The following is a 17,589-nucleotide window of genomic DNA, read 5'->3' as shown; positions in this document are numbered from 1 at the left end:
GTAAAACGCTCTTTTTACAGTAAACATTATATTAGCAAAATAATTACAGAATACAATTTTAGACATTCTTTTGACAACGTCCAGCCAGAGAGAATAATAATCGAATAGTCGCCGCGTGACATATCTTCTCTTCTGCCAGCCAGACCGCGCAGCCGAATACTTCCGGAAACGCCCGATGTGATCGGCTAGGATAGCGGCGCGTAACATCGGCCATGCTGCAAAGTGAATACCGTAAGGTATTCACAAAAATAAATTTGAGAAAGTAGAACTGAATTGGGTACCTATATTTTAAACAAATAGGACCCAGCAACACAAATCAGAATGCTCATGGCTGCACACAGAATATGATCAGAATGCTCATGACTACAGACAATATGATCACAGACAATGAATGACAGAATATGTTCATGGTCACAGACAGAATATGATCAGAATGCTTATGGCTACAGACAGAATATGATCAGAATGGTCACGGCTGCAGATAGAATATTATCAAAAGGCTCACGGCCACAGACAGATCAGATTAAATAAAATAAACAGTTACGCACGTTCGCATTGTCAGCCTGAAGTGTTGCGCCACTAATTTGACTTCACATGACTCCAGTCATTCCTGTCTCCAATGATTTAGTTTCTAAGAAAACACCCTCTCCAGTGAGCCAAGCAGCAGGCATAACGAAGTTTTTGTTATGAATGTCGTTAATCGTACTAATGTGCAGACATCAATTCCATATGCATTCCCAACATATTTACTTCAACAGACGTAGACGTTGCCATGGTAACTAAAAATCTGAGAATCTGGTAATTTTAATTTTGGCATTCAATGATTCATCACAGATTTATTCCGATAGTTCTCTTCACATTCGAATTCAATGTAACTTCAAATTATCATTTGTATAATCCCAATTCTGAATGTAAAACGCCTCTTTTTACAGTAAACATTATATTAGCAAAATAATTACAGAATACAATTTTAGACATTCTTTTGACAACGTCCAGCCAGAGAGAATAATAATCGAATAGTCGCCGCGTGACATATCTTCTCTTCTGCCAGCCAGACCGCGCAGCCGAATACTTCCGGAAACGCCCGATGTGATCGGCTAGGATAGCGGCGCGTAACAATATATTGGGATTATATAGCTCTAAAATAAGAGTTTTCATAGACCAAGGGCTTTCCACTTCCTACTTTTCCCAAGCTCGGGAGCTTCCGGAAGCAAATGTCATTACTGAATTTGATGAAAAATCATAGACTAGATTCTATGGGTTTACCATTAACATTTTTAAAGCTATCGATAATTTGCTATTGACCCATATATGCAAAGAGAATTATAATATAGTTAACGTAATATATGTATGTATTATGTATTTATCGCAGTGTTTCTAAGATTTTCTACAAGTAAACACAATAAGTAAAGTGGTTGTTATAAAAAAAAACTATAAAAATTTAAAGGAACTTAAAGATCTCAAAAGCTAAAAATAAATTTAACCAAGTTTATGTTAGTTGTATCATTCAATAGCAATGAATAACAATACAAAAAAAATATCAATAACACAAATTGATTAATTTTACAACGTTAGATCACTGCTCACAAATACTAAAGATTTTCAACAACAGATAGCATTTATCTACCTTTATTTGGAAGCCACTATGACTACAATAGTGAGCCATTTCTCTCAGTCTGTATGTTATCGATTTTCTCAAAATCTACTGAACAGATTTTTATGAAGTTTCGTATGGAGATTGTGATTTCAATACAAATCAAATGGGCTTTAGGGCGCATGACGGAAAGGTGCTATGTAGAATGAATATAGTGATCTGCAAATTATATAATTAAACGAAAACATTCTCCGGAAACAATGGAGTGTAACTTGTACTTTTCTGTATTTTATGTCTGAATCCAAACACTAGCCAATGTTATTCTTTTAATCCAATATAAGAAAATTAAGAATCTTTCATTGTCATTCACTTCCGGAAAAATTCATCATGTATGTGAGGTAATGCATTTTTGTAAGCGTTTTGTATTCAAATTCTGAATTCAGATATGGAACTTTTTTTTATTTATTGCTACAAGGAGTATGTTGCTGTGCTACGCCAGAAATGGAACTTTAATTTATCTAAGCCGACCTTACTACTACGGTATATATCTGAGAGCTCAAACTGAGAGTATATGAATATATATTTTTATAATTTATTTATCATGTTTACAAAAAGATTATGTATCAAATAATAAATAGTTTGTGTGGACACAAGTTTATTATTTATGGTTTGGAAGCATGTAAACGGTACCTACCTAAGACTATAGGCAGTATACTCAAAAGATTACAGCCTGTTTTCTGAACGAATAAATAAAAAAATATTATTATAGTCTGTGTGACTTACGTTTGCGACATGACGCTTGATGTATCAAAATATTGCATTTTGTAGTAAATTTACTGAAAATGGCAAATGTAGCTGTAGAAGCTACACCGGGCGACGAAAATGATGACAGCTGGTTGTATGGGGAGTCCACCGGCGAACAAATTGATGAGAAAAGCGAAGCAACCAATGATAAAGACCCCGAGAAGATCATCACTGAGACAACAGTAAGATAACCTATATTTTAAATAATTATTGGAAATACTGTTACAGTGTTTGTAAGTATTTTGTTGTGCAGGAGGGGGAAGATAAAGAGCAGGATGAAGGGGACGGTAACAACGATGATTCCCATTTTAATGATGAACATTTCGCGGAGGTTGGGCGGGAAGACCAAGAACAAAATGGAGATGCGGACAGCCAGGAGAACGGAGACTCAGATTCGGACGACAGCGACGACGTCAAAGTAACCATAGGAGAGATCAAATCAGGACCTCAATACGCTAGTTTAAATATCAAAGTAAGTAATGGGTGGATTGAAACTTTTGAAACTTCACTATTCCCAAAAGTGCATAGAACTTGATGTTACATTAAGTAACTTTTGTGTTAAATTACTCTTGTTGTAATGTTTTAAACTTTCTTTAACCAATAAGTATGTAAGCTATGTTTAATAATCTTTGTATGATTATTGTTTTGAACCTTTGTTGCATATAATTTTTATTGAACTAAATTCAATAACAGACTTGACAGATATATTACTAATTTAAAAAATAATTAGACAGAAATAAGGGGGATATAAGCTCTTATTAAGTTTTTTGTTTATATATTTATTAATACTGCCATTTTGTACATACTTAATATAATAACACATCACTCAATGACATTTTAAAAATAGACCCGTCATACAGTAACAAAATTGCACATAAAAACAGCGCAGTATTTACTATAGTCACAGCCCTAGCGGCTGGCATTGATATGGCCCGGGTGGGGCCGAGTTTGCCCAGATGGCCCTGAGCGTCGACTGCCCTGTCACCATAATAGTCGAATAAAATGCATTTCTTAGTTAAAAAATAAGTTAAATAGTGTATACTTATTACTAACATATGAAATGAAACTTTTTTCATTCACAGTTGGAGTATAATTTGTACATCATCTTAAACATTTTCTTTATAAAAATACAAAAGTTAGTAAGCCAATTAGCGGTGACTGTGGTTGGAGGTTGACTAAGTGAATGTCGGGCAATTACCATACTTTCATCTTGCCAGTATTGAGCTCGGACAATGTATCTCTCTAATAAAAACATCTTAGACTTCACTAGTTACATTGGAATCGTCATGATAATATAGTCACTGATATGTACAAGTATAGAGTAATTTGTATTTTTTGGAAATATCAAAATAGTTATGCTATACATAATAATAAGTGTTTCCCTAATTTATAAAAAAAAAATATTAATACAAACATCTGGTGTTTTGGGATTGCAATCCCACACAATCGTTAATCTGTAATGGCTAGATCTTGTCAGATGTCTGTTGACCTGTTCGAATTCAACTGAACTGGTGTCACATAACTATTTTACTTATTTTTTTCCAATATCTAGTATGTATTTATTAGTAACTAAGTGTTTATTTGCGATCTAGCAATGTGAAAGATCTATGCAGGATAGAAAAATATACCTTCCTACCTATATTATATTAATCCAGGGCATGGTCTAACTTAGTGACAATCAATGAATATTCAAATAGTACTCAGTTCAGCATTTTTTTTCTTTTACTTCTAAGAAACATCTTCAGCAGAAAACTTTGGCAAGCCTATAATAGCACTCAAGCATATTGTAATTTCATGCTATTAAAAGAATTTTCAGTGTCGCCATCAGTTCACTCAAAAGTCTGATGTATTTGTATAAGTCAGCCCTTGCCAAGCTAAACAAACATAGTCAGGTAAAAATAATCTACTATAGCAAATATGAGCAAGGTTTTTATGCACCTTTAGAAACTACATTAGTATGCAAAAAAGGACTACTTACGACCTAGCAAGTATATGCATATTCTAAAATATACTTTTGTATCATGTACATACATGTGTTGAGTTACTCAATTTAACGACATAAAATTTTAGCCTTGTCCCCCCAAATTGACAACAAAGTCTGGCGATGGGCAAGTTAGTACTAAGCAAGTCGATATTTAAAAAAAATAATAATATAAGTATGTATTATACTATACATTTTTTGAAATTCCGTATCCATTGTTCGGATCCATCCATTATCGGATCGATTTGGCGGATTTGTGAAACCGTTTTTCCGGATTAGAATACCTCCTGGTGTTATGAAGGCCATTTATATCAGAATAATTTTTTTGGTTCTAACTGTTTTCCATGTTTGTAATGTATAGGTAAGCTTGCCAGTATACAATTTGTAGAATATAATAATTGACCCTACTTCTTACTAATATAAATGCGAAATTTTGTGAAGGTGTTTAGATGTTTAATAAATGGAAATATTCCTTGTAGTGTTGTGGCTTATGATTACAGAGAGGTGTAGGTTTAGTAGCACCGGGAGCCCAGGAAAAGCCTCGCTCTGGTACCACAGGGGGCAAAGTCACATTAGAAGACCTTGATGGCCCAGGAAGCATTAATGGAGTGCCTGCTTTAGAATTTAACATTGATACAATTGAAGATAAACCTTGGAACAAACCTGGTGCTGATATATCTGGTGAGAACATTGGGAATCTGAAAAAAAAAGTTTAATACCAATAAAGTGAAATATTTAAAAAGTGTAATAAATAACAACTTAACCCTCCTAATATGATCTATAATGCGGAAGATTGTCTATTACTAAAGGAAGCATCTCATTAAAACGTGAATACAATATAAGAAAAAGTAAAATGGTCAAGATTAAAATTATCCTGAATGTTTGCAGATTATTTTAATTATGGGTTCAACGAAGCGACGTGGAGCGCGTATTGCGAGCGTCAAAGGCGCATGCGCGTTAACGAGGCTGGTGTAGGATTGCATGCGGGTCCTACACTGCGTCCGCCTGCGCCGGATTTAAGAAGGCCTCCAGGTATTTCTTTACGGCTTGCTTTTTTGCTCTTTATTGCTTGAGCAATCTGCTAAGTTGTTATAATATTAATTCAGTGTTCAAAACTATTTTTAAAAAGCATTTGTTACTTTGATACAAACACGAGGTAGCTATGCAGTGAGTCATTTTGTGTTTGACTTTGGGATGCTAATGGATTTACTTAGCATTATGAGACGTAGTTCTAGCGTTAGGATAACGTGCTCAATGCATGCTCATGCCGCGCGAAGAATTGTTATCAAAGTCCTTACTGGTGGTACTACTGTGTAGAGGCAATCAAGTCGCACACCACCACGCGTGTAATACATGTTATTGTAAAAACAATACTATCGTATATTGAAGTATTTCTTGATCAGTACCCTAGTAGCATAACACTGATACATTTAAAAGAATTCAATTTATTCTATTAACATAAATAATTTTGTTTATTTAGGTGTCATTAGACATGAAGATGGAATGTCTGGAGCAGTCTCAAACAATTACCAGGCCAGAGAGAATACCATACAGGTATGTAATACTTTTTTTTATTAATAACTGTCTACGGCATCATCATTTTCCCTAAGCCTACAACAATTTAATTATAAAAATATGAATGATTCTTGTCTTACAGACTAAGCGCATACTCTGGATTTGTCTGTTAACTTGATAAATGAAATACATATTAATAATAAATGCAAAAGCTTGTGTAGTTGTTTGTATGTTTATTAGATGTAAACACAGCAACTGCTGAACTAATTTGGATGAAATTTGGTAAATAGATGAATAATATCCTGTATTAATTTATGGCCTTTTTATCCCAGTAATTTGCTACTGTAGGAAACATTGAAATATATTAATCCTATTTTTAAATAGACAGCGTTGGTCTCGTGCAGATTCCGCTATAATTCAACATTGGCTAGAGAGATTAAAGTTAGGCTCTCATATTTTAAATTTGGCACAATTTTATGTCCTGAATTAACATTGTACTTTTTATAATAGAAAAGTATTCAATGTGACTAAAAGGCTCACTCCAGGTGAGTCTCCAGAAAAGCCTTGTATGCGGGCGAGCAACACATAGTATGTTTTGTTACGTACGAATATGCATATTTCAAGTAATCCCTATTATAATACCATCAAAGTGTGTATGTCGTGGGGTCGTTTGTAATTGCGGCAACAATTAAATTAGGAATATTATAAAAATGCAATTTGTAATTCAGAAAGTAAAACTATTTATAATATTAAAATTGTTAATCCTTAAATAAATAATCATAATACGGGATCCAAGTCAGTCGACGCTCTATACGAGAGTAAGCGTAAATTATTGCAAGTACTCGGTTTGTGAGCTACTTCTGTATCTCGAGCGTTGGGAATTGGGAAGTATCGTGCATAAACGTATAATTATGGATAAGTCGATTATATAAGATAACGCGTCCAAAAGCGACCGTCCTAAAAAACTAGAAAGAAAGAAAGAAAATATTTATTTGTAACAAGCAAATTTACATAATATAAGTAATTACAAATTTAATACACTTAAATCTATTTGCTCGTCACAAAAGCGAACCCAGCTCAGCATATGCTGATAAAAACCAGCGCTGATCTTCCGCTGGGCCGTTTTGTGATGCATACTGAACTACATAATGCTATATTTATTCCGGGATGATCACTCACGCTTCACAGCCCCGTATGTACGCTATAAATAAGGGATTGACATTTAAATTTAGCCAAAAATCATTCATCGTGGTTTGGTCAAATATGTATTGGTTTGAATTTAAAAGATATTGAAACAAAACTCAACTATGTTTGTATTTGGTAGGTGATGACGGCGGAGCGGCGCGAGTACGGACGCAGCGGGCACGCGCGGGACGTGCCGCCCCCCGCCGACTACTTCGGCGCGCCGCCGCCCGACTACTTCCAGCCGCCGCCGCACGCGCCTTACGACGACAACTGGGGTAATAATGCTAATGCTTACGGAAACACATGGGATAACAAAAAACATATTTATTACTAGATCCGCCTGCAGCTTCGCCCGCGTGGATTTCGGACTTCAAAAATGGAGCCGGTCGCGAACGTTCGAGAATGTTCGTTTTACGAAGCTACTCGCTAAGTGATTCGCTAGCCTCTAGGTGTCAAGCAAGCCGCCTGCCTGTGCGTTCGCGACCTTATATATATACAAAAATAATCCTTATAACATGATTCATTATTCACGCGTGATGGCTTTTTATTAGCGTATTTCATGTATAACATTGGTGTTTCTATACCGATTTCTATGATTCTTTTTTATGGAATATTTAATAATGTTAACTTTTTTAATTTGGGATGACTGAGAGTGTTATAAACGTAATGGTAGACAAATATAATGAGAAAGCTTCGAACTGCTAAGCTATCGGGAGTTACACGTGTTATTGTTAGTCAACCATAAAAGATAGACATATGCTGTCGTGGGATATTTTTTACATAATTTTAAGGAGAACATTTCCGTCATACATGATTTCTGTGTAGCTTTAACCATTAAGGCTGCACACGCGACGGAAGCTTAAAAATGGAGTAACTTCTCCCGTTTTCCCAACATTTCCCTTCACTGCTCTGCTCCTATTAATTGTAGCGTGATGAAAAGTATACTATAACCAGCACAGGAGTATGACAAATAATTGTACCAAGTTTCGTTAAAATCCGTCGAGTAGTTTTTGTTTCTATAACGGTTATACAGACAGACAGACAGACAGACAAAAATTTTACTAATTGCATTTTTGGCATCAGTATCGATCCCTAATCACCCCCTGATAGTTATTTTGGAAATATATTTCATGTACAGAATTGACCTCTCTACAGATTTATTATAAGTATAGATTACGGAATATAATTTTCTACTACCTCGGTGGCGTATTTGTACGTGCACGGTACGACTTCCGCCCTAAAGTTTCGAATTCTAATAATATTAAACAACATATTCACTTAACAAACTGTAGCGGCAAAATTCTCGATCTTGTACTTAGCAATACTAGTAATAATATAAAGGTAAACGATTGCACCAACCCTTTAAGGAAAATAGATACACTACATCCTCCTTTAGATATCACAATTGGAATAACGCGTAGTCCCAACAAGATTATTAATTAATAAATGTTATAAGATTGAAAGATTCAACTATAGAAAAGCCAATTACGAGTTCATAAATCTTGAACTTAGTCAAATTGACTGGTCAAATGAGTTTGATGAGTGTGTTGATGTTAATGAAATGGTAGAACAATTTTACGCCATCATTAATAGAATAATAAAAACCCATGTACCATTCTCACCAAAGTCAAAATGTAAGTACCCGGTTTGGTTCTCACAAACTTTAGTGCGTATGCTTAAACGCAAACATAAATATCACGTCAAATACAAAAAATATAAAAACTCCTTGGACAAAATAGAATTTGACTATTTACGTCATGACTGTGATCTCTTAATGCGTATCAACTCAATTGAATCAATGATACTTAAAAACCCTAAATATTTTTGGACTCACGTTAAAAACATGCGTAAAAACAGCTCAAATTATCCACTCTGTATGACCTTAAACGATACTACAGACCACTGCACTAAAGAAATTAATGAGTTGTTTGCAGTTCATTTCTCCTCTGTGTACGAGGACAGTAACAGCTCTAAAAGTCACATCGATATACCTATGGTTTTCAGCCAAAAAATTCAAAACATCAGCATCGAAATTAATAGTATACGCCATAAACTCAAGCATCTAGACCTAACTAAAGGCGCTGGCTCTGACAATATACCTCCCCTTTTTGTTGCACGTTGTGCTGAACAATTATCGTCTCCCTTGCATAGTATTTTCAACAAATCGTTATCCTCTGGTATTTTCCCTACTAAATGGAAGGATGCGCGAATTGTACCAATCCACAAAAGTAGTAGTAAGGATCTCATCACAAATTACAGACCTATTTCCATTCTGTGTGGCATAGCTAAAATATTCTAATCTCTGGTATACCCTTTTATTTATAGACATGTAAAAGACTGTAAAAGACAACTGTCATCAAACCAACACGGATTTTTCATAAGGAGATCCACCAATACGAATCTCGTGCAGTATGTAGATGAGGTGACATTAGCTGTTGACAAAGACCATCAAGTCCATGCAATCTATACGGATTTCACCAAGGCATTCGATAAGGTTTATCATCGCACTAGCTTTTGCCCGCGGCTCCGCCCGCGTTATAAAGTTTTTCAGGCTAAAGTTTTCTGTTATAAAAGTAGTAGTTTCCCGGGAGCCTATGTTCTTCTCAGGGTCTCAAACTGTCTCCATACCAAATTTCATCTGAATACGTTGGGTAGTTTTTGAGTTTAACACGTTCAGGCAGACAGACGCAGCGGGGGACTTTGTTTTATTATATATTTTTTAGAACTTTTTAAGAAGAACAATCCCGTCATAATCATTGTTGCATAACTTTAACCGTTTACGCAGCGCACGCAACGGAAGCTCTCAAAACTAATAAATTGTCCCCGTTTTTGCAACATGTTCCATTACTGCTCCGTTCTTATTGGTCATAGCGTGACGATATACAGCCTATAGCACTCCACAAATAAAGGGCTATCCAATACAAAACGAATTTTTCAGTTCAAACTGGTAGTTCCTGAGATTAGCCATTACTGCTCCGCTCTTATTGGTCATAGCGTGATGATATATAACTTATAGCACTCCACGAACAAAGGGCTATCCAACGCAAAAAGAATTTTTCAGTTTGGACTGGTAGTTCCTGAGATTAGCCATTACTGCTCCGCTCCTATTGGGTATAGCGTGATGATATATAGCCTATAGCACTCCACGAACAAAGGGCTATCCAACGCAAAAAGAATTTTTCAGTTTGGATCGGTAGTTCCTGAGATTAGCCATTACTGCTCCGCTCCTATTGAGTATAGAGTGATGATATATAGCCTATAGCACTCCACGAATAAAGGGCTATCCAAGGCAAAAAGAATTTTTCAGTTTGGATCGGTAGTTCCTGAGATTAGCCATTACTGCTCCGCTCCTATTGGGTATAGCGTGATGATATATAGCCTATAGCACTCCACGAACAAAGGGCTATCCAACGCAAAAAGAATTTTTCAGTTTGGACTGGTAGTTCCTGAGATTAGCCATTACTGCTCCGCTCCTATTGGGTATAGCGTGATGATATATAGCCTATAGCACTCCACAAACAAAGGGCTATCCAACGCAAAAAGAATTTTTCAGTTTGGACCGGTAGTTCCTGAGATTAGCGCGTTCAAACAAACAAACTCTTCTGCTTTATATAATAGTATAAATTTAATTTTTGAAACATGACAAATTGTCACCAAAAATATCAATGCTAATGTTATTTACTGATTGGCTGTACAAACAAAACAGACGAGGAACAGGTGCCTGTTTTCCTGTATTTGTTCTGCAAAAACGCACATAAAATAAAGGACCGGGCTTCCTAGGAGGTCTGTTTGGTACCTTAATCGAGAACTTATTTAGTAATGTAGGAGAGTCAATAATACCGTTCATGACTTTGTGGAGAAAGACTAAGTTCAAAAGATCTCTTCTCTCACTTAAGAACTGCAGTTTGAAGAAACATAATTTATCTTTATAAGATCTCACATAATCAGGTGGCCTAAACCGGTACATGTGGTAAAGTAGTTTCTTTTGTACCTTCTCGATTCTGTTAATGTATACATTATACAGAGGAGACCAGACTGTGCTGCAATAATCCAGCTTACTCCTTACATAACTATTGTATAGCATTAATGTGGTAGAAGACTTTTTAAATTCTTTGCCTTTCCTAAGAATGAAACCACGTAATTTATTGGCAACATTAAGCATTTCATCTATGTGAGTGATAAATCTTAATTTAGTATCAAGTGTTACGCCCAGATCACGGATATTAGTGGTCTCATTTATAGTTTCTCCTGATATAATGTATTTAGTGTTATAAGTATTACATTTTAATGTGAATTTAATATGAAAGCATTAAATTTGCTGGATTTAATGTCATTTTATTGGATACTAGCTTTTGCTCGCGGCTCCGCCCGCGTTATAAAGTTTTTCAGGCTAAAGGGTTCCATTATAAAAGTAGTAGTTTCCCGGGAGCCTATGTTCTTCCCAGGGTTTCAAACTGTCTCCATACCAAATTTCATCTTAATACGTCGGGTAGTTTTTGAGTTTAACACGTTCAGACAGACAGATGCAGCGGGGGACTTTGTTTTTTTATATTTTTTAGAACTTTTAAAGTGGAACAATCCCGTCATACATCATTGTTGCATAACTTTAACCGTTTACGCAGCGCAGGCAACGGAAGCTCTCAAAACTTATAATTTTCCCCGTTTTTGCAACATGTTTCATTACTGCTCCGCTCCTATTGGTCATAGCGTGATGATATATGGCTTTGAGCACTCCACAAACAAAGGACTATTCAACCCAAAAAGAATTTTTCAGTTCGAATCGGTAGTTCCTGAGATTAGCCATTACTGCTCCGCTCCTATTGAATATAGCGTGATGATATATAGCCTATAGCACTCCACGAACAATGGGCTATCCAACGCAAAGATTTTTTCAGTTTGGACCGGTAGTTCCTGAGATTAGCCATTACTGCTCCGCTCCTATTGGGTATAGCGTGATGATATATAGCATATAGCACTCCACGAACAAAGGGCTATCCAACGCAAAAAGATTTTTTCAGTTTGGACCGGTATTTCCTGAGATTAGCCATTACTGCTCCGCTCCTATTGGGTATAGCGTGATGATATATAGCCTATAGCACTCCACGAACAAAGGGCTATCCAACGCAAAAAGAATTTTTCGGTTTGGACCGGTAGTTTCTGAGATTAGCGCGTTCAAACAAACAAACAAACTCTTCAGCTTTATATAATAGTACTAGCTTTTGCCCGCGGCTCCGCCCGCGTTATACAGTTTTTCAGGCTAAAGTTTTCCGTTATAAAAGTAGTAGTTTCCCGGGAGCCTCTCAAACTGTCTCCATACCAAATTTCATCTTAATACGTTGGGTAGTTTTTGAGTTTAACACGTTCAGGCAGACAGATGCAGCGGGGGACTTTATTTATAATATATTTTTTAGAACTTTTTAAGAGGAATAATCCCGTCATACATCATTGTTGCATAACTTTAACCGTTTACGCAGCGCACGCAACGGAAGCTCTCAAAACTAATAATTTTTCCCCGTTTTTGCAACATGTTTCATTACTGCTCCGCTCCGATTGGTCATAGCGTGATGATATATAGCCTATAGCACTCCAGGAACAAAGGGCTATCCAACACAAAAAGATTTTTTCAGTTCAAACACGGTAGTTCCTGAGATTAGCCATTACTGCTCCGCTCCTATTAGTCATAGCGTGATGATATATAGCCTATAGCACTACACTAATAAAGAGCTATCCAACACAAAAATAATTTTTCAGTTCGAACCGGTAGTTCCTGAGATTATTCATTACTGCTCCGCTCCTATTGGTCATAGCGTGATGATATATAGCCTATAGCACTACACTAATAAAGAGCTATCCAACACAAAAATAATTTTTCAGTTCGAACCGGTAGTTCCTGAGATTAGTCATTACTGCTCCGCTCCTATTGGTCATAGCGTGATGATATATAGCCTATAGCACTCCACGAATAAAGGGCTATCCAACACAAAAAGAATTTTTCAGTTTGGACCGGTAGTTCCTGAGATTAGCCATTACTGCCCCGCTCCTATTGGGTATAGCGTGATGATATATAGCCTATAGCACTCCACGAACAAAGGGCTATCCAACGCAAAAAGAATTTTTCAATTTGGACTGGTAGTTCCTGAGATTAGCGCGTTCAAACAAACAAACAAACAAACAAACAAACAAACTCTTCAGCTTTATATAATAGTATATAAGTATATATAATAGTATATATAGAAGTGTAGATATAGATAAACCAATATATTAAGTTATCAATGTCTTCTTGGAGTATTTTTCCATCGTCAAAGTCATGTATAGTACGTATTATTTTTAGATCGTCGGCGAACAGGTAGTAATTAGAATGTTTGAAAATGTTAGTAATATCGTTTATGAAGATTGAAAAGTAATAGTCCCAAGTTTGATCCCTGAGGGACCCCATGAATACGCAACAAAAAGAACTGAGTCATTTCCATCAATTGCGACCTTTGAAGCTCTATTTTTTAAGTAGGATGTGCACCAATCAAAACCCCATGTCCCGAATTTTGCAAGTTTCTCAATCAATATCTATACTTACTATTATATAAAGCTGAAGAGTTTGTTTGTTTGTTTGAACGCGCTAATCTCAGGAACTACCAGTCCAAACTGAAAAATTCTTTTTGCGTTGGATAGCCCTTTGTTCGTGGAGTGCTTTAGGCTATATATCATTACGCTATACCCAATAGGAGCGGAGCAGTAATGGCTAATCTCAGAAACTACCGGTCCAAACTGAAAAATTATTTTTGCCTTGGATAGCCCTTTATTCGTGGAGTGCTATAGGCTATATATGATCACTCTATACTCAATAGGAGCGGAGCAGTAATGGCTAATCTCAGGAACTACCGGCCCAAACTGAAAAATTATTTTTGCGTTGGATAGCCCTTTGTTCGTGGAGTGCTATAAGCTATATATCATCACGCTATACCCAATAGGAGCGGAGCAGTAATGGCTAATCTCAGAAACTACCGGTCCAAACTGAAAAATTCTTTTTGCCTTGGATAGCCCTTTATTCGTGGAGTGCTATAGGCTATATATGATCACTCTATACTCAATAAGAGCGGAGCAGTAATGGCTAATCTCAGGAACTACCGGTCCAAACTGAAAAATTCTTTTTGCGTTGGATAGCCCTTTGTTCGTGGAGTGCTATAAGCTATATATCATCACGCTATACCCAATAGGAGCGGAGCAGTAATGGCTAATCTCAGGAACTACCAGTCCAAACTGAAAAATTCTTTTTGCGTTGGATAGCCCTTTGTTCGTGGAGTGCTATAGGCTATATATCATCACGCTATACCCAATAGGAGCGGAGCAGTAATGGCTAATCTCAGGAACTACCGATCCAAACTGAAAAATTATTTTTGCCTTGGATAGCCCTTTATTCGTGGAGTGCTATAGGCTATATATCATCACTCTATACTCAATAGGAGCGGAGCAGTAATGGCTAATCTCAGGAACTACCTACCGGTCCAAACTGAAAAAATCTTTTTGCGTTGGATAGCCCTTTGTTCGTGGAGTGCTATTGGCTATATATCATCACGCTATACCAATAGGAGCGGAGCAGTAATGGCTAATCTTAGGAACTACCGATTTGAACTGAAAAATTCTTTTTGTGTTGGATAGCTCTTTGTTCTTGGAGTGCTATAGGCTATATATCATCCCGCTATGACCAATAGGAGCGGAGTAGTAATGAAACATGTTGCAAAAACGCGGAAAATTTATTAATTTTGGGAGCTTCTGTTGCGTGCGCTGCGTAAACAGTTAAAGTTATGCACCAATGATGTATGACGGGAATGTTCCTCTTAAAAAGTTCTACAAAAATATATTATAAAACAAAGTCCCCCGCTGCATCTGTTTGCCTGAACGTGTTAAACTCAAAAACTATCTAACATATTAGGATAAAATTTGGTATGGAGACAGTTTGAGACCCTGGGAAGAACATAGGCTCCCGGGAAAATATATAGTGTGACTTTTATAACGGAAAACTTTAGCCCGAAAAACTTTATAACGCGGGCGGAGCCGCGAGCAAAAGCTAGTTGTAAATAAAACTGGACCTTAATTCTGTTACTTTTTATATATTTGCCTTTATATGTTTACCTTTTAGTTTTACTTTATAGATTATTATATTTTTTTCTCTTATATTATTACAGATTTCAATATTCTAATTAATATAGTTTGTTATAGTTGTAAGAATACTATTCCATTTCTTTTTGTCTTAGTATAATTGCTATGTGGCTCATGTTGTGGTTGCATATAATCAAAGTTGCAATATTTTTTTTTTGTTTGTTATGCTTGTGTAATGTATTTGTAAATGATCAATGTAAACTCAGTTTGCAATACTAAATAAATAAATAAATTCGAATCCTTAGTCGGAGAAAGCGATATTAAGTTTTCCTTCTTAGTATAAGCTCGAAATCTGGAGTTTGTGCCTGATTTGGCGATAGGTTCCCTTTTATCGCATCATCATACGGAACACACATGGCGAAAAGTAGATGCGTTAGTTGCATCTCTGCTTCCCTCTTCGGGGATAAAATCGTGTTATATGTTTGTTTTGTATAATTTAGCAAGCAATGTAGTAAAAACAGTCGTAATATAAATACAATTTAATACATAAGCAAAATATGCAGGTCACCCCGAGCAAACCGGTTGGACTCCAACCGAGATCAAGGAGCTGACGCCTGGCCCGATGGGTCCGCCGCCGATGGGCCCGCCGGTGATGGCGCCGATGCAGCCGCCGCACATGCCGCCGCACCTGCTGCCCGCGCCGCCCTTCGCGCCGCCCTACCGCCCGCACCACCCGCACCACGTGCACGACCGCGACCGCGACGCCCGCATGCGAGACAGAGACGACCGGGAGAGACGCGACCGCGATAGGAGAGATGACGTCAGTTGCATATAGTTGCAATTTGCTGTTTTATATTGGGCCACCTTTAATGTATAATATAATAAAATTTTCTTACTTTCTTCTTTTAAGTCTCATAGATTATGGACATTTTTGATGATAGATTTAAATAGCATAGTAAAGATTGGATTACGTATTTACAATAATTGCCCATATGTTCATGTTCTTTTATACCAAAGTAATTTATGTGTAAGATACGAAGCTGCTTACCTTCTCTATTTCAGTTTTAATGCTTTCTCCACAGGAAGACCGAGATAGGGACAGAGAACGCGATCGCTCACGCTCTATGAAGCCTGATAGAATAAGAGAGAAGTAAGTGTATGCATAATATTTTTTTTTGTGATGTCGAAGTATATAATTGCTCTAAAATGATGATTTTATAATTTTCAGATCGTATAGACGCGAAAGATCACGTTCAAGGTCACGCCGTCACAAATCACGTTCTCGATCGCCAAGACTGCGGGAAAGATCTCGTGACAGAGAACGATCTCGCGATCGTGAAAATGAAAGGACGAGAGACCGTGACCGCTCCCGAGAGAGGGAACGCTCGCGGGACAGAGAGCGCAGTGTCAAACCGAAGACAAAAGACAAGGACAAAGATGAAGAAAAATAAACCTTATGTTAAGAAGTGTTACGTGCCCAGAAGAGAATGTTGTACACCGTGCGATGTCACGCCGGACGAGTGTTCTCGCGGGCCAGTTATGTAATTATCGGGAATAAATATAAAATTAAGTTTAGAATATTTTCTTTTTATTTACACGTTATATGATGTAATACTAATAAGAGTGTCTAATATATTATGTAGATGCCGAATTCCACAGCACTATTTATGTATAGTAATATTATAAAAACTCCATAGAATTGTAATTTGTAATAATGATTTACTAGAAAAATAAATTTAAATGACGTCTCTGAAGTTGATTTATATTATTATTGCTATTTTGCCAATATTTTACAGAATCAGAAAAGAGTAACCAATGGCTGTGTAATTATATCATTAGGCTACAATCTAAATAGCGGGTTGGTTTAGTATCAAATTATTAAAAAAACGTGTGGTTGCAATTCACACAGGGCAGAAGTGAAACTTCTGCAAAATAGCCTAAGAGAGATGGATATAGTGTATAAAGAGTACTAGAATAAATGTAATTTATTATTTTTTCTTGATACTAAAACATATTTGCAAAATAAATTTATTAGTGAGGTTAAAATATGCACAGAAATAAAACTACACTAATAATACAACACGCTTGCTCTGTACTAGAGCTTTGTAATATGCAGGCGAAATAACATTTATTAAACACATAATAATAAAAGAATAAATGGATGCAAAATGTAGCATGCAGGCTGAATAAACGCTATTCCTTTTTTAAAAAATCGTGACGCATTTTCGTTTCATCTAATTTCAAATCCAAAAAATCACAACAGGGGCCTTATTCTCTATCCCGCACGTTATTTTGACAGTGTGTAACAAGCACGTAACACAACGCATCATGTTTAGGACTATAGAAATTTGGCTTACAGAATACCATTCCACGCACATTTCTCGAAGATAACATGACACGGCCGCGTTACGCGTTT

General features: G+C 36.5%; 1 protein-coding gene across 1 annotated transcript; it reads left to right on the top strand.

The window, feature by feature from the left end:
* Window positions 1-2,331: 2,331 nt before the first annotated feature.
* LOC115442083 (pre-mRNA 3'-end-processing factor FIP1) lies at window positions 2,332-16,751 on the top strand. Its single transcript, XM_030167049.2, has 9 exons — window positions 2,332-2,580; window positions 2,652-2,870; window positions 4,880-5,060; window positions 5,268-5,411; window positions 5,860-5,933; window positions 7,219-7,354; window positions 15,737-15,993; window positions 16,256-16,323; window positions 16,402-16,751. Exons 1-9 carry the CDS (start codon window positions 2,437-2,439, stop codon window positions 16,622-16,624), a joined length of 1,446 nt encoding a protein of 481 aa, XP_030022909.1. The 5' UTR covers window positions 2,332-2,436; the 3' UTR covers window positions 16,625-16,751.
* Window positions 16,752-17,589: the final 838 nt, after the last annotated feature.

This window comes from Manduca sexta, chromosome 28 (genome assembly GCF_014839805.1).
Source record: "Manduca sexta isolate Smith_Timp_Sample1 chromosome 28, JHU_Msex_v1.0, whole genome shotgun sequence".
Taxonomy (NCBI): Eukaryota; Metazoa; Arthropoda; class Insecta; order Lepidoptera; family Sphingidae; genus Manduca; species Manduca sexta.
Note: the sequence above shows the minus strand (reverse complement) of the source record. Positions and strands in the feature narration are given on the sequence as shown.